Source organism: Panthera onca, chromosome X (assembly GCF_046562875.1).
Source record: "Panthera onca isolate mPanOnc1 chromosome X, mPanOnc1 haplotype 2, whole genome shotgun sequence".
Lineage (NCBI taxonomy): Eukaryota > Metazoa > Chordata > Mammalia > Carnivora > Felidae > Panthera > Panthera onca.
This window is the reverse complement of record NC_138357.1, coordinates 113,611,961-113,639,590: the sequence shown is the minus strand read 5'-3', so window position 1 is coordinate 113,639,590 and position 27,630 is coordinate 113,611,961. Positions and strand designations below refer to the sequence as shown.

At 42.6% G+C, this 27,630-nt stretch overlaps 1 protein-coding gene across 12 annotated transcripts in view; it reads right to left on the bottom strand.

The window, feature by feature from the left end:
* Positions 1 to 21,242, bottom strand: part of MAP7D2 (MAP7 domain containing 2) — a 112,708-nt gene extending 91,466 nt beyond the window's left edge. For 2 of the 12 annotated variants that reach the window (XM_081793680.1, XM_081793683.1), the window contains exon 1: positions 21,001 to 21,236. In XM_081793680.1, the coding sequence (XP_081649806.1) occupies positions 21,001 to 21,127 (127 nt within the window). In that variant the 5' untranslated portion in view covers positions 21,128 to 21,236. Of the gene's footprint in view, positions 1 to 7,005; positions 7,156 to 7,504; positions 7,565 to 20,743; positions 20,850 to 21,000 lie in introns of those variants that run through there. The other 10 variants (XM_081793685.1, XM_081793686.1, XM_081793687.1 and 7 more) reach the window with 10 other exon arrangements.
* Between the last annotated feature and the right edge of the window lie 6,388 nt (positions 21,243 to 27,630).

Here is a 27,630-nt window from a genome sequence, read left to right as displayed (position 1 = left end):
GCAGCTTCCAGTCCAGGGGCTCTCACTGACTTAGCTCTCGAGGTCCCAGCAGCCCAGCCAGTGAAAAGAAAGCTAGCTTCAGAGTACAGAATGCATTCCAGGGCTCAGCAGCAGCTATCTGTTCATCCTTGCTGTTTTTGGATTAATTCCTGCAGCTGTGCCCAATTCACTTTGAAAGCTGTTTCAGGAAGATTTATAGCTAACCTGCTAGTATCACAAGAGTTAAAAAAAAATAAATAAATAAAACAGAAACAATAGGCAAATGACAAGAATGCAACATGGAGGGAAAGTTGGGTGAGTGACTTATAGTACAATTTAGGGGAGGAAAAAAATCACTGTTGGGGTGCCTGGGTGGCTCAGTCAATTAAGCATCTAAATTGGCTAAGGTCATGATCTCGCAGTTCACGAGTTAGAGCCCCACACTGCATGGGCCCCGCTTCTCTCTCTGCCCCTCGCTCACTTGCGCCTTCTCTCTCTAAAAAAATAAATAAAAAAATCACTGTTAACCAGGATGTAAGACAGTTCGCCCCAAATCTGTAGAGATAGAGTAGATTAGTGACTGGGTTGCCTAAGGCTGGGTGTTGAGAAGAAAGGGTGAGTGACTGCTAAAGTATGAGGTTTCATTTTGGAGTGATGAAAATGTCCAAAAATTGATTGCAGTATTGGTTGTACATTGCCCAACTCTATGAATATGCTAAAAAAAACCCACTGAACTATATACACTTTGAATGGGTGGACTGTACAGTATAAAAAAAAGTAAAGAGTGCTAGCCAATTATCAGAAGACCACAATAAAACCATCCCCAAAGCATAAAATATTAAAACCACAACTACATGGCAAGAATGAGCAAAAATCAGAGCGCCCTGATATGAATGAATGGCATACACAGCTGACCCCTGAACAACACAGGTTTGAACTATGCAGGTGCACTCATATGAGGATTTCTGTCAATAAATAGAGTACACTAAAGAGTAAATGTATTTTCTCTTGATGATTTTCTTAATAGCACTTTCTTTTCACTAGCTTACTTCATTGTAAGAATATAGTACATTAATACATATAACACAAAATATGTCTTAATCAACTGTGTAGGTTTATCAGTAAGGTTGCAGGTCAGCAGTAGGCTATTAGTAGTTAAATTTTGGGAGAGTCCAAGTTATATGCAGATTTTCAGTGGCACAGGGGGTTGGTGCCCCTAATCGCCGAGTTGCTCAAGGGTTTACTGTAATAACAAAAGTATATGAGTTGTAGTATTTGCTGCAAAGCAGAGAAATCAGAAATCTAAGAATCCATATAGAAGGTATTTATTGTAAACAATATGTTTGACGTTTGGAAACCAAGTTGTTTTGTAATTTGGAATCAGAACCAGAGAAGGAATAGAACCAGTTCCAAGACAGGGAAAGATATCTGGCAAAGCAAACATAAGAAGCGTGATAAAAAAGAAAGAAGCCACGGCTTCCAGAGCATTCCTGAGGAGTCTGACCCATTTGTGAGGTTATTCAACATCCCGTTCCATAAAACAAGGCCTCACAAGTAGCTGAAAATATGTCAGGTAGCAGGGGAGCCTTTCTGAATTTCAGTCTAAAAGCCTCATAGTGAGCAAGAGTATTCTTGCTAAAGACTGCACAGCATTCCAAGGATTTGGTACAAATATCTTTTTTTTTTACCTTTATTTATTTTTGCTAGACAGAGAGAGACAGCACAAGTGGGGTAGGGGCAGAGAGAGAAAGAGACACAGAATCCGAAGTAGGCTCCAGGCTCTGAGCTGTCAGCACAGAGCCCGATGCAGGGCTTGAACTCACAAACTGCGAGATCATGACCTGAGCTGAAGTCGTATGCTCAACCGACTGAGCCACCCAGGCGCCCCACAAATAACTTTTTTTAAAGTAATCTCTACCCTCACTGTGGGACTTGAACTCATGACCATGAGGATCAAGAGTCACATGCTCCACCAACTGAGCCAGCCAGATGACCTGCAAATAATAAACCTCTTTTTTTTGAGTCTCATATTTATCCTGAAAGCTCCCTTCCTTCCACCTAACCTGCCTTCAAGATTCTGTCTCTGAGCCAAAGCATAAGAGACTGTTAAAAACTGAGAACAAACTGAGGGTTGATGGGGGGTGGGAGGGAGGGCAGGGTGGGTGATGGGTATTGAGGAGGGCACCTTTTGGGATGAGCACTGGGTGTTGTATGGAAACCAATTTGACAGTAAATTTCATATATTAAAAAATAAAAAAATATATATACAAAGAAGAAGTGTAACACAATCTTCGGCAAGATAAACAAATCTGAACATTTAAAAAAAAAAAAAAAAAAGATTCTGTCTCTGTCCCCAACTCTGGTTCCAAAGAGACTATAAAAACCAGTGACAAGGGGCACCTGGGTGGCTCAGTCTGTTAAGCATCTGACTCTTGGTTTAGGCTCAGGTCATAATCTCAAAGTTCGTGAGATTGAGCCCAGCATTGGGCTCTGCACTGGCAGTGCCAAGCCTGCTTGGGTTTCTTTCTCCTTTCTCTCAATAAAAATTAACACATTTGGGGAGCCTGGGTGGCTCAGTCGGTTAAGTGTCCGACTTCGGCTCAGGTCATGATCTCGCGGTTTGTGAGTTCGAGCCCCGCGTCGGGCTCTGTGCTGACAGCTCAGAGCCTGGAGCCTGTTTCAGATTCTGTGTCTCCCTCTCTCTCTGACCCTCCCCCGTTTGTGCTCTGTCTCTCTCTGTCTCAAAAATAACTAAACATTAAAAAAAATAAAAATTAACACATTTTAAAAAAATACAAAAAAAAAATCACTGACAACTGGGGATGATTGTACAATCTTGTGAATACACTAAAAGCCACTTTACAAGTACACTTTACAAGGGTGACATTTTTTTATATGAATTATATCTCAATAATTTTTAGACTATTTCCAAAAATCAGAGCCAAACACAGAACTACCATATGACCCAGCAATTCCACTTCTGGTATGCATCCCAAAGAACTCAAAGCAGGGACTCAAGCAGATACTTAGACACCCACATTCACAGCGGCACTGTTCACAAGAGCCAAAAAGTAGAAGCAACCCAAGTGTCCATCAACAGATGAATGGATAAATGTGGTCTATCCATACAATGGAATATTACTCAGCCTTAAAAAGAAATGAAATTCTCATATATGCCACAACATAGATGAACCCTAAGGACATTTGCTAAGTGAAATAAGCCAGGCACAAAAGGATAAATACTGTATGATTCCACTTACATGAGGTACCAAGAACAGACAAATACACAGAGACAGAAAATTGTACATTGGTTACCAGGCATTAGGGGGAAGGCATAATGGGGAGTTACTGTTTAATGGGTACAGTTTTTGTTTGGGATGATGTAAAGTTCTGGAAAAAGACAGTGGTGATGGTCACACAATACTGTGAATGCACTTAATGCCACTGAATTGTACATTTTACTCTCAGGGTCATTTCAGCCCCATGTAGAGATTACTTAAAAAAAAATAAACTTTAAAAAAATAAAATAGTTAAAATGGTAAAGCTTATGTTACGTAATATTTTACCACAATTAAAAAAATCAGGGGTCTCTCACCTAAGAATCCACACTTGGTAGCTGCTTCAGGGTAATATGGCAGTACAAAAAACACTTCAGAAAGTGAATACCCTTTTTGTATTACAAATTTGAAGTCAAAATATTTTACGTGCATTAGTCAAGTTTCAGTTGATTTGGCAGTTACATGTAATGCTTATACATCCAACTTGGGTCATTTGGAAGAAGGATCAAAACCATAACAGCATGGATAAACATCTATGTTTTCCTTTCTCTACTAAGCAGCCCACAACTTTAAGATAACCTAAACCAGTGCTGTCCCATGAAACTTTCTGCAATGAAAGGAATGTTCTGCATCTGTGCTGTCCAATACAATAGCCATTAGCCACATGGGGCTACTGAGTACCTAAAATGTGGCTAGTGCAATTGAGGAGCTAAATTTTAAATTTTATTCATTTTTAATTAATTTAAATAGCCACATGTGGCAATTGGCTATCATACTAGCCAGCACAAAGTCTAAAATCCTAAACTTACAGGGGCGCCTGGGTGGCTCAGTCAGTTAAGCATCCAACTCTGGCTTGTGACTCAGGTCATGATCTCATAGTTCTTGAGTTTAAGGCCTACATCAGGCTCTGCGCTGATGGTGTGGAGCCTGCTTGGGATCCTCTCTCTCCCTCTCTCTCTGCCCCTCCCCTGCTTGTGCTCTCTCTCTCAAAATACATACATACATAAATACATACATATAAATTTTAAAAATCCTAAACTTGCAAACCTATAGTAGGCCACTCAACTCTCTTATCTTGCCAAAAGCCACATACAGGTTCCACAGTTCCGGAAAACTGAATGATCTCTTGAGCTCTGGGCCAATTTGTGAAGCAAAATATCTAGCAGTGGGTGTCAAAGAAGAGTAGAGGACAAAAAATAAGAATTTTCCTCTGTTCTGTGTCTCATGTGGAAAAACACTAACTACACAAACTGAAAAGGGTAACTTCACCCAGTACAATGAGAAACTGGACCTAGGATGAATCTCTGACATATTTATAGGAAGAGGAAAAGAAATGCCACTGGCTGAACAGGCTCTTGAATAGGACACAACTGTATCCCTCAAGAATTTCAATATGTAAATTGAGCTCTGAGTGGGAGAAAAAGAACCACCATTCCTATGCAGAAACTGGAGAGCATCGCCAAAGACAGGTCTCCAGTAACAATTTGCTGAGTACCTGGCAGGGTTGTCCTGCTAACCACAGGACACTTAAGGGACTGTGAAGACTTACATAGGCACAAAGACTGTCCCCAGGTCCTCTGCCAAAATTAACTGCTCATCTACGGCCTCATGGTCCACTTTTGTATTTCCATTTATGGTACTTTTCAGTGTTAGACCTGGGTTATATTAAGTTACAGAAAGCCTATCTCACTAGGTAATTAGTTCCTTGGAAGGCAAAGCCAGTATATAAATACATCAACATAAGTACAGTGATATAAATGTATGCCATATATATCTGTGTGTGTGTGTGTGTGTGTGTGTGTGTGTGTGATTTAAATTTTAAGTAACCTCTACACCCAGCATGGGGCTTGAACTTACAACCCCGAGATCAAAAGTTGCATGCTTGTACCAAATGAGCCAGCAAGGTGCCCCCAAAATATACTTTTTATATTCACAGACATAAGGTCTGGGGTCTTATATTTGAGGCGAAGATGATGATAACCATTATCACTTACCTCATGGAGCACTATCTATGCAACACTGTGCTAAGCACTTTCCATGCACTACCTCAATATAATCCTCCTGTCAATCCCATGAGGAATTTCTGTTATGATCGCCATCTTATAAGTAAAGAAAGTGAGGCTAAGAATAGACCAAGAAACCAGCCCACGTCCGCATAGTTAATGGCCAAACCAGGAACTGATCAGATTAAGGTCTTACACGGTAAATTCTTTTTAAATTTTTTTATTTTTTAAATTTTATTGTGGTAAGAACACTTAACATGAGATCTACATTCTCAATATACTTTTAAATGTACAATATAATATTGCTGACTCTGGGTACAATGTTGTACAGCAGATCTCTAGAATTTATTCATCTTGTTTAACTGCAACTTTGTGTCCATTGATTAGTAACTCCCCATTTCCTGCGGCCCCCAGCTCCTGGGAAATACCAATCTACTCTTTGATTCTATGAATTTGTCTATCTTAGATATTTCATATATCTGGAATCATATAGTATTTGCCTTTCCAAGACTGGCTTATTTCATAATGTCATCAAAGGTCCATCCATGTTGTCACATATTGCAGAATTTTCTTCTTTTTTAAGGCTAGATAATATTCCATTGTATATATATATACCACATTTTCTTTATCCATTCATTTGCCCATAGACATTTAGGTTGCTTCTACACAGTAAACAGTGTTAATATCCCTAAGATCCTGATTTTAATTCTTTCGGATAAATACCCAGAAGTGGGATTGCTGGATCATATGGTGTAGTTCTAATTTTACTTTTTTGAGGAATCTTCATACTGTTTTTCATAACAGCTGCACCATTTTGCATTCCCATTAACACTGCACAAGTGTTCCAATTTCTCCATTCTCACCAGCACTTGTCTTTTTTTTTTTTTTGACAATGGCCATCCTAACAGGTGTGAGGTGGTATCTCATCAGTAAATTCTTAACTGAATAAAGAGGTGAAAAGGCTACTCTACGAGTAATTTGTACAAAGAGAGAAGGAAAACACCAATGCCACAGGAGTAAACACCAAACAAAAAGTCATGTCAAGAAGGTTAAGGAACTGGGCCCCACAGAAGGTCCCAGGTCTCTTTATGGAGACTGGAAAGTTTTGTCAAAATGATGCTGTGTGGTTGTTCTGCCTGTCCACAAAGGACACAGCAAGAGGGGAGGCATTTAGAGGAGAGATGCCTTGTATGAACATAAAGGACTTCTTGACCTAGGAAGTAAAGGGTGCCCTGCCAGCCTCAGAGAATGTGGAGCAAAGATCCACTGTCTGTCCTAGAAAAAGTTAACATGCACCTGCTTACAGGCGGCAGCACCCCACATTCTCCCTCAAGATCCCCTCCAGACCTGGAGTCCACAAGGAGAATTCCAAAAAGCCAGGAATACAGACATATGACTTCTCCACAACTTGAATACACCAGGTAGAAAAGAGAGAACATCCAGGAAGTCATTGGAACACTATAAACATAGGCACAGCCCTGTTGAGCCTATCCCAACCCTCCTGGTGTGTGTGTCGGCCACATCACCCAAGGCCCAGGCATGCCTCCATTCTGCCACAGCTGGCTTGTCTGCAGATCAGCCTGTGAATCACGTGCGTACTTACTCAAATCACTAAAGCTGTAACATTGTCAGCATGTCTAAATAGGGACCAATAACCCCAGCATAAGCCCAACATAGTAACTCGGACACTGAGCTAGTATTTTTCTCAAAAGACCAACTCCTTTATGATCTAAATAAATACTGACCATCCAGGTCTTGTCGAACAGAGAAGTTTTCTCTTCAGGGCCAAAGAAGTCCTCTGCCACATGGGATGGCAAGGTTTCTCTCACACATGCCACACCCCAGAGGGTCAAAGTAATGCCAAGCTGCAGGAATTCTGCCAACACCTCAGTGGCCTGGAAAGATAAGATTGAGGCCTTGAAACCTTATAGCCCTCATGAAACCAGGTGTTTTGCCCAGCAAAGTAGACTAGGGAACAAACTAGAACACAGAAAGTGGTTACTCACATCAGGATGTTCCTAAAGAAAGCCACAATCCTGTCTGCCTTTTGTCTAATACTAATTCCTTCTTCCAGGTTTCTCTCTCTAGTGCCAAGACATTTGCACCCACCACTCTGTGTCTGGGGGAATTCGAAATTCTTTTCTACTCTGGCTTCACCTTCCTCAGAAATTCCAGCCTCAAGTCTTCAAAGTGGGTTTAAGTCTACACACGCTACATTCCTTGCAATCGAGAAACCCTACTCACCTTCTAGTCCTTCCTTCTGCAAGCCAGAAGCTGCAGTGTGTTGCTATACTGGAGCAGAATCTAGGGAAAAGGAAAAAACTTCAGATGCTGTAAAAGGTCCAAGATCAGACTCTCCAGAAGCCTGCCTGCCAGAACTGCACTCTCCTCTCATTTACATATTAAGGTGAAGTCATGTCCAACCAACGCCCTCAGGAGTTGAAGTCTACATCTCCTTCTAGAGCATTACTGACTTATAGATTAACTATCTTGGGAAAGACAACAGCATGCAGAAGCTAGAAACCAGGTTCTTTGCTCCGGTCCTATTTTTCATTTGGGAGAAACCCTACTTCAAGCCAGAGATGGGACTATATGCGCAGGCTTTCATTACTTTCATTTTCTTTAGCTCTGCTCACTTCTGTTGAAAAATGCCCTCTGTCATTTATCATCCAAGGAGGATTTATTGAACCAGCTACTACCTGCCTCATGAAGGATGTGTGGTCTGGCCAAGACAGAAGCACGTAAACAAATATTTAAATATGGATAAGCTGCAAGAAAGCTGTACCAGAGCAAAGGAGGACACACTGCCTGGAGGTGGTAGCTGTGGATGTACCCCACATTCAAACCAGAATGGCTAAAATTAAAAAGACTGGCAATACCAAGTGCTGACAAAGATGTGGAGGATCATGCTTTACTGATGGGAATGTAAAATAGTACACCCATGTACCATTCTACCATGTAGGCAGAATAATGCCCTCCCCCTCATCCCTGTTGAGGTGTCCACTTCTAATCCCTGGAATCTGTGAAAATGTTGCCTTATTTAACAAATAGGCCTTTGCAGATGTGATTAGGTTAAGGCTCTGGAGATGGAGAGATTAGCCAGGATTTTCCAGGTGGGTCCAGTGCAATCACAAGGGAGGCAGGAGAGTGAAGGTGAGAGAGAGGAAATGTGACAATGGAACCAGAAGTTGGAGAGGGATATTGGAAGATGCTATGCTGCTGGCCCTGATGACAGAGGAAGGAGTCACAAGCCAAAGAATGCAGACAGCTTCTAGAAGCTGTAGAAGGCAAGGAAATGGGTTCTTGCCCTGAAGCCTCCAGAAAGGTTCTAGTGACACATATTTTAGGACTTCTGACTTCCAGAATTATAAGATAATAAATTCATGTTTCTACAAGCCATTACATTTGTGATAAATTGTTATAACCACAATAGGAAACTACTTCCAACTGTTTGGAAAACAATTTGGCACTGTCTGCTAAAGCTGAACATATGCCTACCTTACGATCCAGCAATTCTACTCCTAGGTATATAAGCAATAGAAGTGCATTTGTATGGGGGTGCCTGGGTGGCTCAGTCGGTTGAACGTCTGACTTCAGCTCAGGTCATGGTCTTGCGGTTTGTGAGTTCAGGCCCCATGTCGGGCTCTATGCTAACAAAGAGCTCAGAGCCTGGAGCCTCCTTTGGATTCTGTGTGTGTCTCTCTCTCCCCCTCCCCTGCTCATGCTCTGCCTCTGTCTCTCAAAAATAAATAAATGTTAAACAAAAAATTAAAAGAAATGCATTTGTATGGGCACCAAGAGATGGGTACCGGTAGGTTCACAGTAGTTTTAGTCAAAAGAATAAAAAGCTGGAAAAAGCCCGACTGTCCATTAACAAGAGAAAGGACAAAACAAACTATAGTACAGTCACACTATGGAATACTACTCAGAAATAAAAAGAAATAAACTGCTGATATCTACAACACGGGTGAATCTTATAACACTGAGTGAAAAAAAAAAACAGACACCAAAAAGTATATACTTGATGAAAAGTTCCTGGAGATGGATGGCAGTGATGGGTGCACAACAATGTGAATATCCTTAATGCCAATGAACATAAAAACTGCTAAAATACAGCGGTTATCAACAATAGCCAAATCATGGGAAGAGCCCAAATGTCCATCAACTGATGAATGGATAAAGAAGATGTGGTATATATACACAATGGCGATGAAAAAGAATGAAATCTTGCCATTTACAACAACAACGTGGATGGAACTGGAGGGTATTATGCTAAGTGAAATCAGTCAGAGAAAGACAGAAATCATATGATTTCACTCATAGGTGGAATTTAAGAAACTTAACAGATGACCATAGGGGAAGGGAAGGAAAAATAAGATAAAAAAGAGAGGGAAGCAAACCATAGCAGATTCTTAAATACAGAGAGTAAACTGAGGGTTCCTGGAGGGGAAGTGGGGGGATGGGTTCAATGGGTGATGGGCATTAAGGAGGGCACTTGTTGTGATGAGCACTGGATGTCATATGTAAGGGATGAATCACTGGGTTCTACTCCTGAAGCCGAGACTACATTGTAGGTTAACTAACTCAAATTTGAATTAAAAAAAAAAACAACTTGGGGTGCCTGAGTGGCTGAGTCAGTTGAGCACTGACTTCGGTTCAGGTCATGATCTGATGGTTTCTGAGTTCAAGCCCCACATCGGGCTCTGTGCTGACAGCTCAGAGACTGGAGCCTGCTTCGGATTCTGTGTCATCCTCTCTCTCTGCCCCTCCCCCACTCCCGTTCTGTTTTCTCTCTCTCAGAAATAAACATTAAAAAAATCTTAAGCAAATTAAAAAACTGCTAAAATAGTGAGTTTTATGTTATCTATATTTTGTCACAATAAAAATGGACATGCTACATGAATCCATTTTAATAAAGTTCAAAAACAAGAAAACTAAACTACAGTGAAAAGAGGTGAGAACAATGGTTACCTCTGGGGGGGGTGCTAATGCCTAGGAAGACGCGGGAAGAAGCTTTCTGGGTGCTGGAAATATTGTTTTTTGATTTGGGTGGTTACACAGGTGCATAAGCAAACATTCATCACACTGTATGCTTAAGATGTATGTACTTTAGTTTCCAAATGCCAGTCCCAAGTTTATTTGCATGTGATCTGATTCACCTGCATTAGCATTATCAAGAATGTAATGGCAATGGAAAAGAAAAATCCACCAAAAGTGTGTAGTCAGAGAAGGCTTCAGGGAAGAGGTGAGGTGTGGGCCAAATACTCAAGGATGAATGGCAGATAGAGAGAGGAAGGGAATTCTGGGCACTGGAAGAGCATGCCCATGGGCAGGGAGGAGCAAGCGTGTATAGAGTGTGCTGGATACTACAAGCTGCAGGTGGTCACTGGCCAGAGAGAAGGGCTGGAGTGATAAGTGGGAGCCCCATCCCAACATGTCTGGGAAACCCTATCAGCAGTTTGGACTGTACACACGCTAGGCAGATGTCAGAGGAAGTTAAGTAAGAGAGACACAAGATAGATCCATGACAGGATGATGACCTGGATAGAGGAACAGAGACCCCCCGCCCCCAAGGCTCTTGTAATAATGGTCAGGCCCCAGATGACAGGTTTGACCCAGACAATAGGAATGGGATCATAAGAGACGAAGGAGGCAGAACTCCCTACCTGGTTGTAATGGAGGAGGGAAAGGAGAAGGCTGGTAAGTCTGTTGGCTCTAAGCCTTTTTGACTGGTGATCCTCATAACACAAGGGTGAAAACCAAACTACCCTACCCCCTCCCTCCTGATCCAGCAGTGGAGGATCACAGTAGCTCAAGAGTTGGAAAGCACCAGTCGGATTTCCTAGCATACCATCTGACAGACAAGCAACTAAGGTCTTCTCATGGGCCCACACCTGAGGCCACGGTTTGTAAACAACAAGCTGGAATGAGAGAGCTGAGGCTTATCTGCTTTGGTGAGTATGTCCTAAAGAAGAGGGAACATGACTCATTTGGCTGTGGTGCCCAATGCCCTCCAAATGCCCTCACCAACCTTACCTTCCACCACAGGGTTCTCTGGCCTAGGCTAATAGTTTCAGTCTCTGCCAATCTGTCACTAGAAAAGTTCTCCCCACAGCCCAACCAAATCCTGTGCAGCTAATGGTTTCATCAAATGGTTTGGTAATGCCTTGTGAGTCAATCCAATTTATCCTCCAACCAAATTGTGCAACCAAAACTGAGGCAGGGACAGAGAGGAGTTGGCTGACCATGGACACCCCAGGGCCACCAGGAGCCAGACATAAGTCTTGGCTAGTAGATTCCATCAAGGACCTACAGATCTGATATGAACAACAGAGATAACTGCTGGGTTCTGTTCTTGATGGCCTGTGCACACCTGAGAGTGGCTGAATGACAAGGGCCAAATATCAGAACTTGTAGAGGAGAAACCAAGAATAGATGGGTTTGAATTAACTTGTTTGAGGCCTAAAACTTATTCCTAATTTCTGATCCTAATCTGGCAAGGTTAGTCAACAGTTTGTTAACTGTACAGTCCAATTCAAGAGTCACTACCATGTGTGTCTATTTAAATTTAAATTAAAAGGGTGCCTGGGTAGCTCTGTAAGTTGCATGTCTGACTCTTGATTTCGGCTCAGGTCATGATCTCAAGGTTCGGAAGACTGGGCCCCACACTGGGCTCTGCACTGACAGTGTGGAACCTGCTTGGAATTGTCTCTCTCTTCTCTCTCTGTCCCTCCTCTGCTCATGCTCCTCTCTCTCTCAAAATAAATAAATTAAACTTAAGAAATGTATTAAATTTAAATTATCTAAAATCAAATACAATTAAAAACTCAGTTCCTCAGGGCTCCACAGCCACATGATGACTGGTGGCTACCATATGGAACAGACATAGAACATTTCCATCCTCCCGGAAACTTCTATTAGACAGCGCTGGTCCTCATGCATGGTATCTCCTGCTTGAATTGGTCTGATTATAAGAGGTATTCACGCTGAAATCATCTTTACACACCAAAGTGGAAAGAATCCTTTTAATTTTTAACTAATGAAGATGAAATTAGGTATCAAAAAGGACATTCAGCACTCCTTAGTAGAAAGGCACCAATCAAAGGTCCTTCAGTCAAAACTGAGAGGAAGTAAAAAAATAATGAAGAAAAATGAAAGCTAACAGGGTACAGTGAAACAGTCCACATTCTGCTCTCTTAACTGTTCTTCTATACAAAGAGCTAATCTCATTCCAGAAGATTAGGAATATGTGGAAATTAATGGACCATTAATAAGCAGCAATTATTCTTTAGAAATAATTCATGACTGACAAAAACAAAATCAAATGAAATAGAAATTTAGGTGGGTGAGAAGGGAAAAAGAGGAGAGCAGAGACATGTTTTGCAGTAATAAGACTGCAATCAGAATCAGTAGTTTTGTAAAGAGAGTTTTTAGTCTGAGGATGTAACTAAAACAGCTTAAATAATATTGGTTACCTAACTAATGAAAATGATCACCTAAATTTTGTTCATGACACATACCTCCACTGGGGGGATAATTGGTAATTATCCAAGTGGAAGTAAAGCTTCTACTGAAGGCTGTCATAATATTTCACCACCAACTGTCACCCTTCACTGGGGCTCAAGAGAACCCAACACACACAATTAAGATAGAAAAGAGCAAAAACTCACACTACTCCCATGCACAAGGATGGTTCCTTCTAGCAAGCAGAATGCATGCCTGGGTGCTCATGAAAGAGGACAGGAATCTTGGGGGTAGGGGGTAAAAAATAAGTCCAAGAGAATCCTGTTTTGTCTAGTTTACAATTCAGATGGTTGTTTCAAGTTAAGGGCACATATTAAGGTGCTGTTGTGAAACGGGTACAAAGCACTGCTTAATTAAGGGCTTTAGGTGCCTGGTAAAAGACACAAGCTACAGGGGCATTTCCTGCTCTGTACTTATTAATTTCAGGTATTCATTTATGCCCTCTTTCTCTTTCTCCTTCTGCTTATATAAAATAGAGCAGAAATAAATATAAAAAGTGAGTGAGAAAAAGAAAAACAAGAGTAAAGATAGAAAAATGGAGCTAAGAAGAAAGTTACATACGGCTCTGTGTTGACAGTGTGTAGCCTGCTTGGGATTCTCTCTCTCCTTCTCTCTGTCCCTCCTCTGCTCACATGTTCTCTCCGCCCCCGCCCCCCCCCCCCACCCGCCACCTCAAAATAATAAACATTTTAAAAAAAACAAGAAGGAAGCTTATCCAATATACCTACCACAGCAACTGGGGTTCCACGCTGGTAGACTTGCTAAGCTAATAGTTAATTCTTAAAGACTTGGTGTCAAAGGTAGACAAAGACCAACTGCTCAGGAGAAAGACAACTCAGCCTGGGCAAGGACTTGTCCCACAGGCCCTGCAAGTGAATGCTGGCTAACTGGCTCTGCCCAACTAAGTCCCTTTATAATCAGTGCCAGCTTTCTCACATAATCAAACCCAGGACACAGGAGGTGGGACCAGCCCAAGAATTCACTGGAACTACCCAAAAATGTGGTGCCCAGAGTCTGTCCTGTGAACCAGCAGGAACTTGTTGCTCATCAACAGTTTCTGTAAACAAGTGCTAGGAAGGTACAATACCAACTCTGGGGGGAAATGACCAGATCTGACCTCACAGAACCCATCCCAATGCAGCTCAGCAAATCCCACCCAGCAGAGAGGATTCCCCACTTGACCCCAGCACTGAACCTCGGAGACCCTGAGCCGGTTAACACTGCTGTCTCCTCCCACCTTTCTATCAATATTATACCACGCTTTCCATGGATAACAGCTCAACAATTACCATAAAGTCAAGCTTACCCTCTTTCCACAGCCTGTCAAGTCCCCATGACGACAATCTTGCCCACACTGGGGAATGCAAAAGCAACTTCTTCCTTCAAGAGCCTGGGGATCAAGCCTGTTTGGCCTCATTGTAGGGGAGACCATTTGTATCAAAGTATCCTTCCATTTCCACTAAGCCCTCCCCTGCTGGACTGAATACCACAGCACATATTCTGCTCTTCATACCACCCTCCACAGCACTCAATACCGCCATGCCCTATGGGACTGTGGTCTCATTCCTAGACCAAAAGAACTTTCTGCCATGATGGAAATGTTCGACATCAGTGACTGCTGTCTAATATGCTAGCAACTAACCAAAGTTGCTTACTGAGCACCTGAAATGTGACTAGTCCAAATGAAGATGTCCTGGAAGTACATAATATATACTGGTTTTGGAAGACTCAGTGCAAAGAACAGATTGTGAAATTTCCTATTAATAATTCTTTATATTAATTACATGTTGAAATGATCATATTTTGGTTATACTGGGTTAAATAAATTGTTTTATATTAATTTCACCTGTTTATTTTTACTTGTTTAAATGTAGCTATTAGAAAATTTAGGATTACATGTGTGGCTAGCATTCTATTTGTATTAACCAGCATCAACCTATACTACTTAGTATTTTTCTTTAAAATAAGTTTTCATTTTCTACTCATTCTGAAAATATTCATGAAATTACAGTTTGATTAGAGTTTGATGTACTAGTTGCATTTTTACAATAAAGTTTTTAAAATCCACAGAACTATTAGCCTAAAATTGAAAAGATAAATTTATCCACAAGTAACCTAAAATCCTCTTGTGTACCATACCCTTTAGGAAATGCTGGCCCAGGGCAGAGCTACTGAGCGTGGCCTGTGGACCGGTGCCAGTCTTCCTACTGTTTGTCATCACTCACAATAAGGACATAAATTGAGAGCATGCATTTAGACACATTTAGAGCAATGTGACAGTGTAATCTAATATCCACTGATGTCTTGGAATCTAATATCTAATCTAATATTAAAAATCAGGAGTTGTATTTTCCATGTTTTTTTTTTAATTTTTCTAGTAAATCTTTTTTATTGTATTTTACCAAGATATTAGTCAATAACAGATTGGAAATTAGGAAAAAAAAACCCAACCAAACTGCCAAAATTAGTTAGAGATACACTGGCTTAGAGTATAAGAGAATCTTCCATGGGCCTTCCAGAGTGATGACCGAAGAACTGCAATCCTAAGTAACACCCAACAGTGTCCAAATAGAAGTATACTAAGGAGATATTCCAGAGCCCTACAATAAAGGCCGGCACAGGAAGAGTGGGGAGTTAATACCTGGGGAACTAGAAATCCTGTTAAATGGAACCTCTCCTCCTCTAAGCATTTTAACTAATAAAATTTTTACTAAAATTCTAAGAAATGTGGGTTCTCATTACCACTGGGGAGAAAACTTGTGTACCAAGGAAAAGGCACACAAAAGCCTTAAAAAAATATGGACCAATAGCACTGAGGTAGATCTCAAGAGGGGTGCAGAAGATGTGAGAGGCACGGTCCACGTGCTAAAGGAGTTTGTTATAATCTATCTGGAAAGGCACAATGGCATGAAGGTTAAGAATACTTAATTCTGGAGTCAAACATAGTGGCTTGCCACTTACCATATGACCTTGAGCAAATTACTTAACCTCTCTTACATTCAAAGTACTTACCTGTTGCAGTAGAGAATCTCCAAAAATGGAGATTCCTCCTCTACCAGTAGGCGCTTGCCACTCCTCACATCAAGAAGTAGAGTCTATTTCCCCTCCCCTTCAATCTGGGCTGGCCTTGTGACTTGCTTTAACCACTGGATGCAGCAAAAGGGACATTCTGGGACTTTCAAGCCCAGGCCTTACGACAACTGGCAACTTCTGCTTCCTCACTCTTGAAACACAGCTGCTTTGCTGTGAGAAGTCCAGGAAAGACTCCCTGTGATTAGACACCTGGCCCATGACAGACCATGTTGGACACTTCATGCCCAAGCGAACTCTCAGCTGACTGTGACTCCCGCTGACGCCACACAGAACAGAACCACTCAAATGAGTCCAACTAACCTCCAGAATCATGAGAAATAGTAAGTTTGGAGCGGTTTGTTACATACCAATAGAGAATTTAAACATCTCTAAAATGAGGATAAAAAAAACAGGAAACAAAAGTATAAAGAGTGGATGTGAGGAATAAAGTAAAATAAGGTATGACAAGTGCTTATAATGGTGCTTGGCACAGAAGTTGCTCAACAATTGCCAGCTGTTACCATCTGAGGAGCTAAAATGAACACACGTATGCGCAGTGTGTAACTGCAGGCTGTCTGGGAGGCTACATACAGGTTCTGCTGCCTTTCAGGCCCCGGGAAGTAGAATGCATAGAATGCCAAAAGGCAAGGCTTTGTGGTGAAATCAAGTATTGGACACCTGAAAGATGGAGAGTACAGAATAATGATTTCTAAAACTCTGATACATGAAGACCTACCCATGAACTGCTGGGCAAGAACATATGTATGCTCCAAAGGCTGAAGACCACCACGGCAGAACCCTAGAGGTCTCTACAGAGACAGGGTAGATGGGTGGCTGCCAGTGCTTAGGAAGCAGGTGGCAAGGGATAATATGGAATGACTGCTAATTGTTATGGGGCTTCTCTGCGGAATGATGAAAATGTTCTAAAATTGATTGTGGTAATGGGTGCACAACTTTGTGAAAATACTGAAAACCAGTGAATTGTGCATTTTAATTTTTTTTAATGTTTATTTATTTTTGGGAGGGAGAGAGAGAGAGAGACAGGCAGACAGAGTGCAAGCAGGGGAGGGGCAGAGAGAGAAGGAGACAGAATCCGAAACAGGCTCCAGGCTCCGAGCTGTCAGCACAGAGCCGGACGCGGGCCTTGAACTCAGGAACTGTTAAGATCGTGACCTGAGCTGAAGTTGGATGCCTAATGGACTGAGCCACCCAGGTGCCCCAAATTGTGCATTTTAAATGGGTGAATGTATAGTATATTAATGTTGTCTCACTGAAGTTATTACTGCATAGTAAAGAGGAGGGTAAAATGAAGAGGGTGTAAATGACAAAAGACCAAGAAGCATTCCATAGGGTTGTATGGGGCTGAAAGATGCCAGCCTATTTGGGATTAAAAGGAAAAGCAGGGGCAGCTGGGGGGTTCAGCTGGTTGAACATCCGACATCTTCTCAGGTCATGATGTCACAGTTTGTGAGTTCAAGCCCCGCATGGGGCTTGCTGCTATCAGCTGAGAGCCCGCTTCAGATCTTCCGTTCCCCTCTCTCTGTCCCTCCCCAGCTTCTGCTCACGATCTCTCAAAAATAAATGAAACATTTTTTAAAAAATTTTTTTCAAAAAGAGGAAAATCAGGTATTTTCAGATAGCGAATGAACCCAGTGCCAGCTAGGAGCTGTTTACCCTGGGGACAGACTCTGCCATTCCAAAGGATCATGTGGCATGACTGCTTGAAAGCTGTGTAGCTCACTCATACCTGTCTCCCTTTGGCTTAAGCCACAACCTGAGCTCTGCTAATCATGGGGCTTTTAAAAAGAGGAAAACTTCTTAAGCAAAAATGCTTCCTGACAGGAAAGGAGATTAAGGCCTTCATTGACCGACCTCAGAGGTGGATGAGTTCTGCACCCTAACTTTATCCCGATGTAGGGCAGGAAATGGAAGATATGCAAGTGGAAGGACAATGAGGAACCTCATCTTTCCTCACAGCAATGCTCTCTTTATTAAGGAACAGTGGGCAAACGAGTTCAACTCAATAAACAATATTCACCAATCAAATGCACCAGAAAACTCAACAGGCCCTTAGAAAATATGCTCCGTAACTCCACTATGACGGGGCGCCTGGCTGGCTTAGTAGAGCATGTGACTCTTGATCTCGGGGTTATGAGTTCAAGGCCCCTGTTGGGTATAGAGATTACTTAAAAATAAAATCTTAAAAAAAATCCACTATCACAAACCCCACCAACACACTTCTTTAATCTAACTCATGAATATTTACTGAGCTCTCAACCCAGTATAGCTATTTCTAGCATAATGCAATTGTTAAACATCAGTTATAGATCTACTGCGTGCAGAAACTCTGAAAAGGGGTAGCATGACCATGCAGCCATCCTCTGTACCAGGTGGCACTGAAAGAGGCACCTATAACCTAGATCCGGGCCTTGCTCTCAAGCAATGATATAATGGGAAATAACTGCTAACTAGCTTGAGTACGTACGTGTGTCAGGCACTGCTTTACAGATACTAGTTCCTTCGTCCTCAGAGCACTGCTTCTATCTCCCCATAGAGGTATTGTTAAGTCCATTTTAAAGATGAGAAAACTGAAGCTAAAGATGTCAAATGACTTCCCTGAGTTGAGACCGCAGGAAAGTGGCAAGGTGGCATTCACACCCAGGCATTCTGGAACTCAATCTCCTTAGCTTCAGCAACGGCAGAAGCCACCAGCACCAGGTCCTGCTTACAGTGGGCACTCAAAGAACATCTGCTGAGAGGAACTGGAAGGTTAATGTAACACAGGCAGAATAAGAGTGCTTCACTGGAGATGCTGCAGGCACAGACAAGAGGAAGTTCCTTAATTCTCAGGGAGAGGAGCCTAGAGAAGGTGAATCCTGGAAAGGGAAAAGAGAAAAGGGGGGCAGTTCAGGCTGAGCGAAGCACAGACCCTGTGTGACACTGAAGCAGTCTGACAGCTGAGATCCAGTGATTCTATCTGCTGGCTAAAGGTATTTAAGCAGATCCAAGCAACAGGCGCTTGCTCGTCGTTAGTTATATGGTACATATAACACAAGCAACTAGAAGGAACCGTTTATTTGGTGACTTTCATCCTGGCAGTAAACAAAAGGAAAGAAAGAAAGCATCACTGCTGGATAATGGGAACACACATAGGATTTCAATTTTGGAAGAACCTATCATTGAAAGAAACAACCAGAGGTATTCCTGTGCCACCTTCTACAACAGCTCCTAGGAAAACCACTCACCAACTCATAACCCCCAAATGTGCAGGTTGAATCTCATTAGGAATGGATCCCAAATGATGAGGCCTCCGGGCAACCAAGAATGATCTGTATCCAGGATGGATTATAATAAAACCTCAACAATCAAGATTTTTCTGAGGATGACATTATTTTTCTAAGTACCTAGCCTCACCAAGCCTTCGAAAGAGCAAACCATCGTACTACCTGGTACCTAAATGATACACTCCACAATTTTTCCACAACCACTGTAATACATGTAAGTGTAATATTTTAAACCTTCACACGTCTTTTCTCCATGGTTCCAATTCCAAATAAAGGGAAACAGCTTTAAGCTAATCTTAATATCAGTAGAGAGTGCATTAAAATAGTTCTATAATAAAGTTTCCTACTAGAACTTAGTAAGAATGCCTCCTTACTAAGTTCCTTCAAAAAATTTAAATCCCACAGATAAATTGCAAGCACAACCATAGCATTTCCGTGCCTTTAAAACATGGAAATAACCTATTATTTAAATTCCCAATTTAAACTGTGAGCTTCCACAACCTTTCCAATATTTTCTTCCACTAGGTCTCCCTCCCCCAAGGCTGATTCTGATGGGTAGGTGGGTTGGTGGGTTGTGGGTGCTTCCCTAGCAGACACATCTGAGTTTCTCAAATTAAGCAAAAAGGATGAAAACAGAAGTATACATATTTATAGTATTTATAACACTAACCTGTGATATTTGTTAAATTCTGCCTTTAAAAAATGCATGTTGAAAACGCAAATTGGGGAAGATTTAAGCCACCACCTTCTGTGAATGATGCGAATGAAGGCCCAATCAGAAAATATCTCCCACCCACCATGAAAAGCATGTTTTAAGTGACTAAAGAACATTTCCCTTGACTTCTTTGCCTTCCTTGGTTCACCTCATAAAAAATACTCATATCTTCACTATGTGATAATTCTTCTAGCCACATACTTACCATCTGTGCGCTTTTGTGGTATGCATGTTCTACTACAGTAAAAAAGATGTTTTAAAAATAGGTCACATTAACTTAAAAAAAAAAAAAAAAAGGTGTTGCCAGGAAAAAACAGCATGAAATCGGTTTCCACGTTGCTTACACCCCCGCACTACCTGCAACCACTTCACAGAACGTCAGAAGACATGAGACCTGCTTATCTAAAATTCTACCAAATGTCCTCAAAATCTCCCCCTGCTTCGCTCATTTTGGGGCAGCCAGTCCGGAGACCAGCCGTCCACAGCTCCTAGCAGTTGCAGCCTCGCGGGCTGGGAGATGCAGTGGTCGCACTGCCACTTGAGGGGGCCTGCGGCCCCACCAGACCCCTGGGCAACGCACCCGAGGCCTGCGGGAGCGCCTGCGGGTGCCAGGGGAAACCGGCCTGGGGCTCGCGCTCCGTTCGCCGCCTGCAGGTGGGTGACGTACCGGTTCTGCCCCCGGGATGCCGCGAAGCACGAAAGCCGGCCACCTTCGCGGCGGGCTGCAGCTGCCGCTCGCGCGCATTTCCCAAGACGCACAGTGGGCGGGAGCGCAGGCCCCGGAGACCCCCCGGAGCCCGCTCGGCCTGCCCCAGTGCCCCCCGCCCCCCACGCCGGCTGCTCCGCGAGGCATCCAGGCTTCCCACAGCAAACATACTTGCCACCCACCTTAAGCCACCCCCGAGTGCACTCACTCACTCAGGCCACCTGAGAGGGGACCCTGCCACTGGCACCTCGAGCGACGCGGCCCTGGGTACCGCACCCAGTCGACCTGGAGCCGGGGGAAGGGCGTTTAGCCCAGCACCGCGCTGCGTCCCCGCCCCGCGCGCTCCAGAGCCGCTACCCTGCGCGGCCCACGGCGGGTCCGCCCCGCCCCTGGGGGGACCTGAAGCCCCCACGCGTCCGCCGCACCCCAGGGGCCCTACCTGAAGGCCGGTGGTTGGGCGGCGAGGTCCGCACCGCACCCGACTCGGCCATCTTCCCAGGGAGAGGGGATCCCCGCGCAGCCCCCTCGGTCCCCGCTCCAGCCCCGCAACCACCGCCGCGCTCCATAGGGACGCGCGAACCACACAGACGCACTGCCCCAGCCGCCGCGCCGCACCGGACCCGCGCGCGTCCGCACGCGCACGCGTCCTTCTCACACAGCTTGCGCACTCGGCGTGCACGTGCGAAGTGCGCACCGTTTCTCACGCCGCGCACGCGCACCGCGTGCACAAGCGAGGGGCACACTGACCCTCACACAACACAAGCACGCGGCATGCACATGCAACGTGTGCACTAGTTCTCACAGCACGCGCACATACCGCGCGCACGTTCGACGTGCACACCGGTCTTCACTCAGCGCGCAAGCACACCCGGTGTGTACATAGTCCTCATACGCTGCTTACACGTAGCGTGCACACACCGATGTAAACACACGTCCCCACACAGTACGCACACTCAAAGCGTTATACACGTAGGATAGTTTCTCAGTGCACACATCCTCACAAAGTGAAAACAGCGCATACATACCATGTGCACACTTGCTCACCCAGCACGCACGTGTTCTCACACACGGTGGACACACATCCTCACACAACCTCCATATGTTCACACACACTAGGCATCCACACACATATATCCTAAACGCTGCAGCTCTGGAAACAGTTCCTGATGAGGGCCTCAGGCAGATGCCACTTGTGCAGACGCCTGTGGACCCTCCCCTAAGCACAGTTAGGTTCCAGTTCTCCAGATGCCCCGGTGGTCGGTGCTAGACTCTCCCTCACCCCAGCCAAGGCGTGCGGCCACCCAAGGCAGGACTACAGGACCTTCAAGGCAGGGCAGGGGCATGTAGTCTTAGGGACCTCAGCCTTCCAGCCATGCCCTCACTCCCTGGCTCACTCCTTGGCGGATTCCACTTAGAGAGCTACTCTATGGTTCCTTTTTTCCTGGGGTGAAAATCTCTTCCAGAAGGACTTCTGTGGGAAGACGCATGGCAAACTGTTAAATGGTAGCCTCAGGAGTAGAGGTCCGGAAAGGGTGTGTGGTGGTGGTGATGGGGTTCTCCCGGACATCCTTTTAGCCTTGCCATGAGCATTTATCATTTTTCAAAAACATACATATTGAAAAATATATCTTTGCATAGCACCAGTTCAAGCTTCCAGGTTGTTTATCCAGGTATGGCCTGCCAAGTGATAACCGATCTCAGTGGGGCCCCAGGCTACACGTTTCTCTGGTGGACAGTGACCAGCCCTCTGAGCTTTTTACTCCCAACCCTGGCGGAGAGATAAATGTAATTAAAAAACCGAATGAAGTTGAGTAAGAGTACAGGGTTTCTATTGGGGATGATAAAAAGATTCAAGAATTAGATTATGTGATGGTTAGCTCCGTAATATTAAAAAAACATAAAATTGTACATTTTAAATGGGTGAACTTTATAGTATGTAAATTATACAATTTTTTTAGGGGCGCCTGGGTGGCTCAGCCAGTTGAGCCTCCAGCTCTTGATTTCCACTCAGGTCATGAACCCAGAGTTCTGGATTGAGACCCGCTCGACAGAGCGAGAGGATTCTCTGTCCCTCTCCCCTGCTCACTCCCTCTCTTTCTGTAAAATAAAAGTAAATTAACAAAAACAACAACAAAAAACCCACCCAGCTGAAACTCTCAGGAACCCGCACCTGGATTCGTAGTTCAAAGCTTGGAAGTCCCTTTGTGGCACAAAAATATGATGGACTTGTTGGTGACACTCCCAAAGGTGAGCTGGGAGTAGGGAGTGACTGTGATGAGAAAGGCAGAAGGGGACTTTAGACACAAATGAGCAGGAAAGCGGGCAGGTGGGGGCTTGTCCCCTGGCTGTAAAGAAAATAGTTTCTAACCCAAGTAAGATTAAGCCAAGTTAATTAGGTAGGGCATGGGAGCCATCTTCACTTTTCTCTTTATTTCTTACAGACCTTGGGTAGTTCATAATCAATCCAACTCTTGAGCTCTTGCCTGACATGTCAGAGTGGCACCTCATCCTAGTTTTATTCTATTTCTACTTTCTATTCCCACTTCCATTCTAGTCAGACACCTCCTGTTTATTTCTTCTGTAGCTCTATTCAAATATATAGTGTTGTAAAGATATGCATGGTTTTAATTTATATAAATGATATTGCACAACAGCTATCATTGTTTCTCCTTGCTTGGAATTATTGTCAACATCTATCCATTGCAGCTGCATACAAACCAGAAATAGAGCATTCATTCATTCTGGCTCACTTTTTTTTTTTAAATGTTTATTTATTTTTGAGAGACAGAGTGTGAATGGGGGAGGGCCAGAGAGAGAGGGAGACACGGAATTCGAAGCAGGCTCCAGGCTCTGAGCTGTCAGCACAGACCCGACGCCGGGCTTGAACTCACAAACCTGAGATCATGACCTGAGCCGAAGTCTGCGGCATAACCGACTGAACCACCCAGGCACCCCCTGGCTCACTCTTCTTAAAAAATTTTTCTTAATGTTTTTATTTTTGAGAGAGCGAGAGAGCACCAAAGTTAGTAAGCAGGGGAGGGGCAGAGAGAGAGGGAGACACAGAATTCAAGGCAGGCTCCAGGCTCTGAGCTGTCAGCACACAGCCCAACGCAGGGCTCAAACCCAGGAACCGTGAGATCATGACCTGAGCCAAAGTCGGACACTTAACCAACTGAGCCACCCAGGTGCCCCTGGCTCACTCTTCCTAACTCTTAACTTGCATATTCAATGCTTGTCCATCTTTTTATTGGGTTGCTTGTCTTTTTCCTGTTGATTTTCAGGAGTTCTCATATTCTAGATAATTCCTTGTAGGTTTAAATGTTGCAAATTCACACTACTCAATTAACCTTTTCTGAGATTAGCAAAATTCCTTATGCCAAAATCCATCCATTTAAAAACCTTCTTATATGGAAATAATCTCAAACTTATTAAAGAAAAGTTGTGAGTTTACAAAGAACACTCATATACCCTTTACTCAGATTCACCTATGGTTAACATTTTACTCCATTTATCATTTGTGCTATTTATCTTTTTACCCTCAACTGTTTTTGAAAGTTGCATACATATGCATGGCCCTTTACAAACCCTTAATACTTCAATGTGTATTTCCTAGTAAGAATATTCTTACACAACATCAGTTATCAACTTCAGTAAATGTAACACAGATAACAATTATTTTACTTACTTGACTGCCAGTTTCTCCACTGAAGAAGTACTATTTTTCTCTTGAAACTAATAGGCAATCTGTGGGGGAGACACCATAAAGCCATGCAAATACGCTACTCCTTGTCAAAATTTCCCAAGATTTAGCATCTATCAGTAGTTCTTGATCTAACCTTTCCCATGTCTAAAAAAATAAAACCTATCAATTTTTCACCTTAAGGTCTGTACTTTGAGGTATTTTTTTTTAACTGCAGCTATAAAAGGCCAAATTGTGGGATGTTTGTTGCAGCCCTTCAACCCCAGTGGAGATAGATGGGAGTCAAGGAGTAAAGGGATTAACTCAAAACACAGCCATCCGTAGTTAGCAGAAGGAAATAACAAAGATCAAAGAGGCGTTGTTTTGTATTTCCCTTGCCCCAAGATAGTCTATACTTTCCATTACTTTATAGATTAACCTCTAAAGCAATTTATTTTGTCTATGGTGTAAGATGAATCCTTATTTAGTTTTCTCTGTAAAGCGTAGCTTCTCAGCACATCCATTAATCTATCCTTTCCCCAGATTTCAAAACCACTTTTATCATATATCAAATTCTCACATATACACGGACTTGGTTCTGAGCTCTCTGTTCTCATATTTTTGTTACTGTATGTTACGATGGCGTGACTTTGTATTTGACAAAGGGGTTCTCTTTCTGGTTTTTAGAATTGTCTTAGAAATTCACGATTTCCATATGAAATTATCTTAGAATTAGTTTTTCCACACTCCCCCATCATGATGGAATATTAATTGGAATTATATTGAAATCAGACAAATTTGGGGGAGAATTGGCATTTTTATAGCATGTCATATCTACAAAGTCTCTAAGCCATGTGTTAAAAAAAAAGTTTGCTGGGCTTTTTACATTAGACTAACTTCCTAAAAACCTAGTTATACTTGAACGGTATCTTAAAACCTACTATACCATCTAGTTGCTAGTCTAGTGCGGTTCTCAAATTTTTTGTCTGAAACCCTTACATCAGAGGTTGGCAAACTACAGTCCATTCATATGGGTCAAACGTAGCCTGCCACGTATTTCTGTTGAAGTTTTATTGGACTATAGACACACTCATTTATGTGTTGTCTACAGCTGCTTTTCCGCTACAATGGCAGAAGTGAGTAGTTGTAACAGAGGCCCTATGAACCCTAAATTATTTACTATCTGGTCCTCTAGAGAAAGTTCACCAACCCTTATCCTTACACTTAAAACAGAGACTCCAAAAAACCTTTTCTATCTGCTAACAGTGCTGGATGTTATATTTTCCAAAACTTAAAGCTCTACACCCAACCTGGGGCTTGAACTCACAACCCTTAGATCAAGAGTGGCATACTCTACAGACTGAGACAGCCAGGCGCCCAAGTTTTCCAACTCTTTTTACTTGATAGCAGAAATGTAATACTGGCAATAAACACTTGTCAGTTTTCCTTGAAATGACAGGTTCACTTGTAGGTTATACCCATGAATATAAATTCTAGAAAATTATTAACAATTTTTTAATGTTTATTTTTTGAGACAGATCATGAATGGGGGAGAGGCAGAGAGAGACAGACAGACAGACAGACAGACAAAATCCGAAGCAGGCTCCAGGCTCTGAGCTGTCAGCAGAGAGCCTGATGTGGGGCTTGAACTCACGAACTGTGAGATCATGACCCAAGCTGAAGTTGGACGCTTAACCAACTGAGCAACCCAGGCGCCCCAAAAGGAAAGAAAAAAAAAAAAGTATTAATTCAATACTAAACTCATTGAAAACTAAAACAAAAAATTTATTGACTAGAGTGGCACTGTTTCACATTTTTGCAATTCTATCACTGTTTTGCTTGATAGTCTCAGATCTGCTTCTGTATTCAACGTGTTGTAGGATGTGGTTTTCGTTAAAGCATATAAAGAAAATCTGCTTCAGAGGTATGCAGATGGAAAGGGGAGAAACATTCCAATAGCCTCATCAGATAACTGTGTATGTTCTTCTTTGTTACCACCCAATCTTGGCAAATGGTAATTTCTACAAGGTTAGCTGCAATGTGGAATCTAACACTGAATCAATGATCTATTACATTAAAATCCACCCATCATTTAGAAAATATTGGTTGATTCAGCTGTGAAGATCTTTCAAACGTCAACACATTTCATTCTACAATATTAAAAAGCCATTCATTAATACCATTCACTAATCTCTTAAGAAATCTCTACTGTGAGTTGCCAAGCTACTGATAACTAGTTTTTCCAAACTCTTTAATTTTTTGCTTGAAAGCTTAAATCTTATCAACACCAACAAATGCTGCCAGTTGTTTTCCTGGAGGCAATAGCCTCATCTCATTCATCTGAGGAAATGTTAACCACAAACACAAGCTGCAATAACCAGTTTGTCACTTGTTCAAGTAAAAATAGTGTTCCATGAAAAACAGTGGACAATTTAGCTTACAACTCAATCACCCAAGTATTTTTCCTTGAGACAATGGTTACACTTCATTCACAGTATGCAGAAGTGCTTTATGTAGCATTTCCTACTTTGTCACATGCAATATTAAAAACGCATGTACTCTGGGGCACCTGGGTGGTTCAGTTGGTTAAGCACCCTACTTCAGCTCAGGTCATGATCTCCCAGTTTGTGAGTTCAAGTCCCGCGTCGGGCTCTGTGCTGACAGCTCAGAGCCTGGAGCCTGCTTCAGATTCTGTGTCTCCCTGTCTCTCTCTGCCCCTCCCCTACTCACATTCTGTCTCTCTCAAAAATAAACAAACATTAAAAAAAAATAAAGACATGTACTCTAGGGCTGGATTCAATGAAATTAATACTTTTTACTGCTTCTCAGGGGCACTCTTAAGTAAAATTGGCTTTTTAAAAAGACTGGGTTTCTATACTTTTTTGAGTTAACAAAATTCCAATTATTCTTAGATTTCTAAAGTATTTTAAGTCATAAATATGCATGGATTTTTATTAAATTTGCAAAAACTCAACTATATTTCAATACCTGACTCTCCAGGGGATCAGCAATGGGACTTTACTCAGATTTTGTCCCCACTTTTTGATCTGCCGTTATCAAGTTGTGAATCAGACAAAGCCTGGATTGGAACAGAAGTGACCAGTTTTTAAAAAGTGAGCAGGTGGGGGGGGGGGGGGTGTGTGTGTGAGCAAGTTCACCAGAGGATATCTGTTTCACCCAAGTGTCTGCAGAGTACAAAATAAGGTCCAATCTGTTGAATGTGATTTTGGCAATTTGAGGTGATTCTGGATGACTGATCTACCTTTTGAAAACATCTTCTGCACAGGTTAACAAACTCACACAAAATGCAACCCCATTGTTAGTCTGAATGTCTTAAATCAAACAGCCAAAAACACAAAAATAAAATACAAAGTATACATTATTCTCATA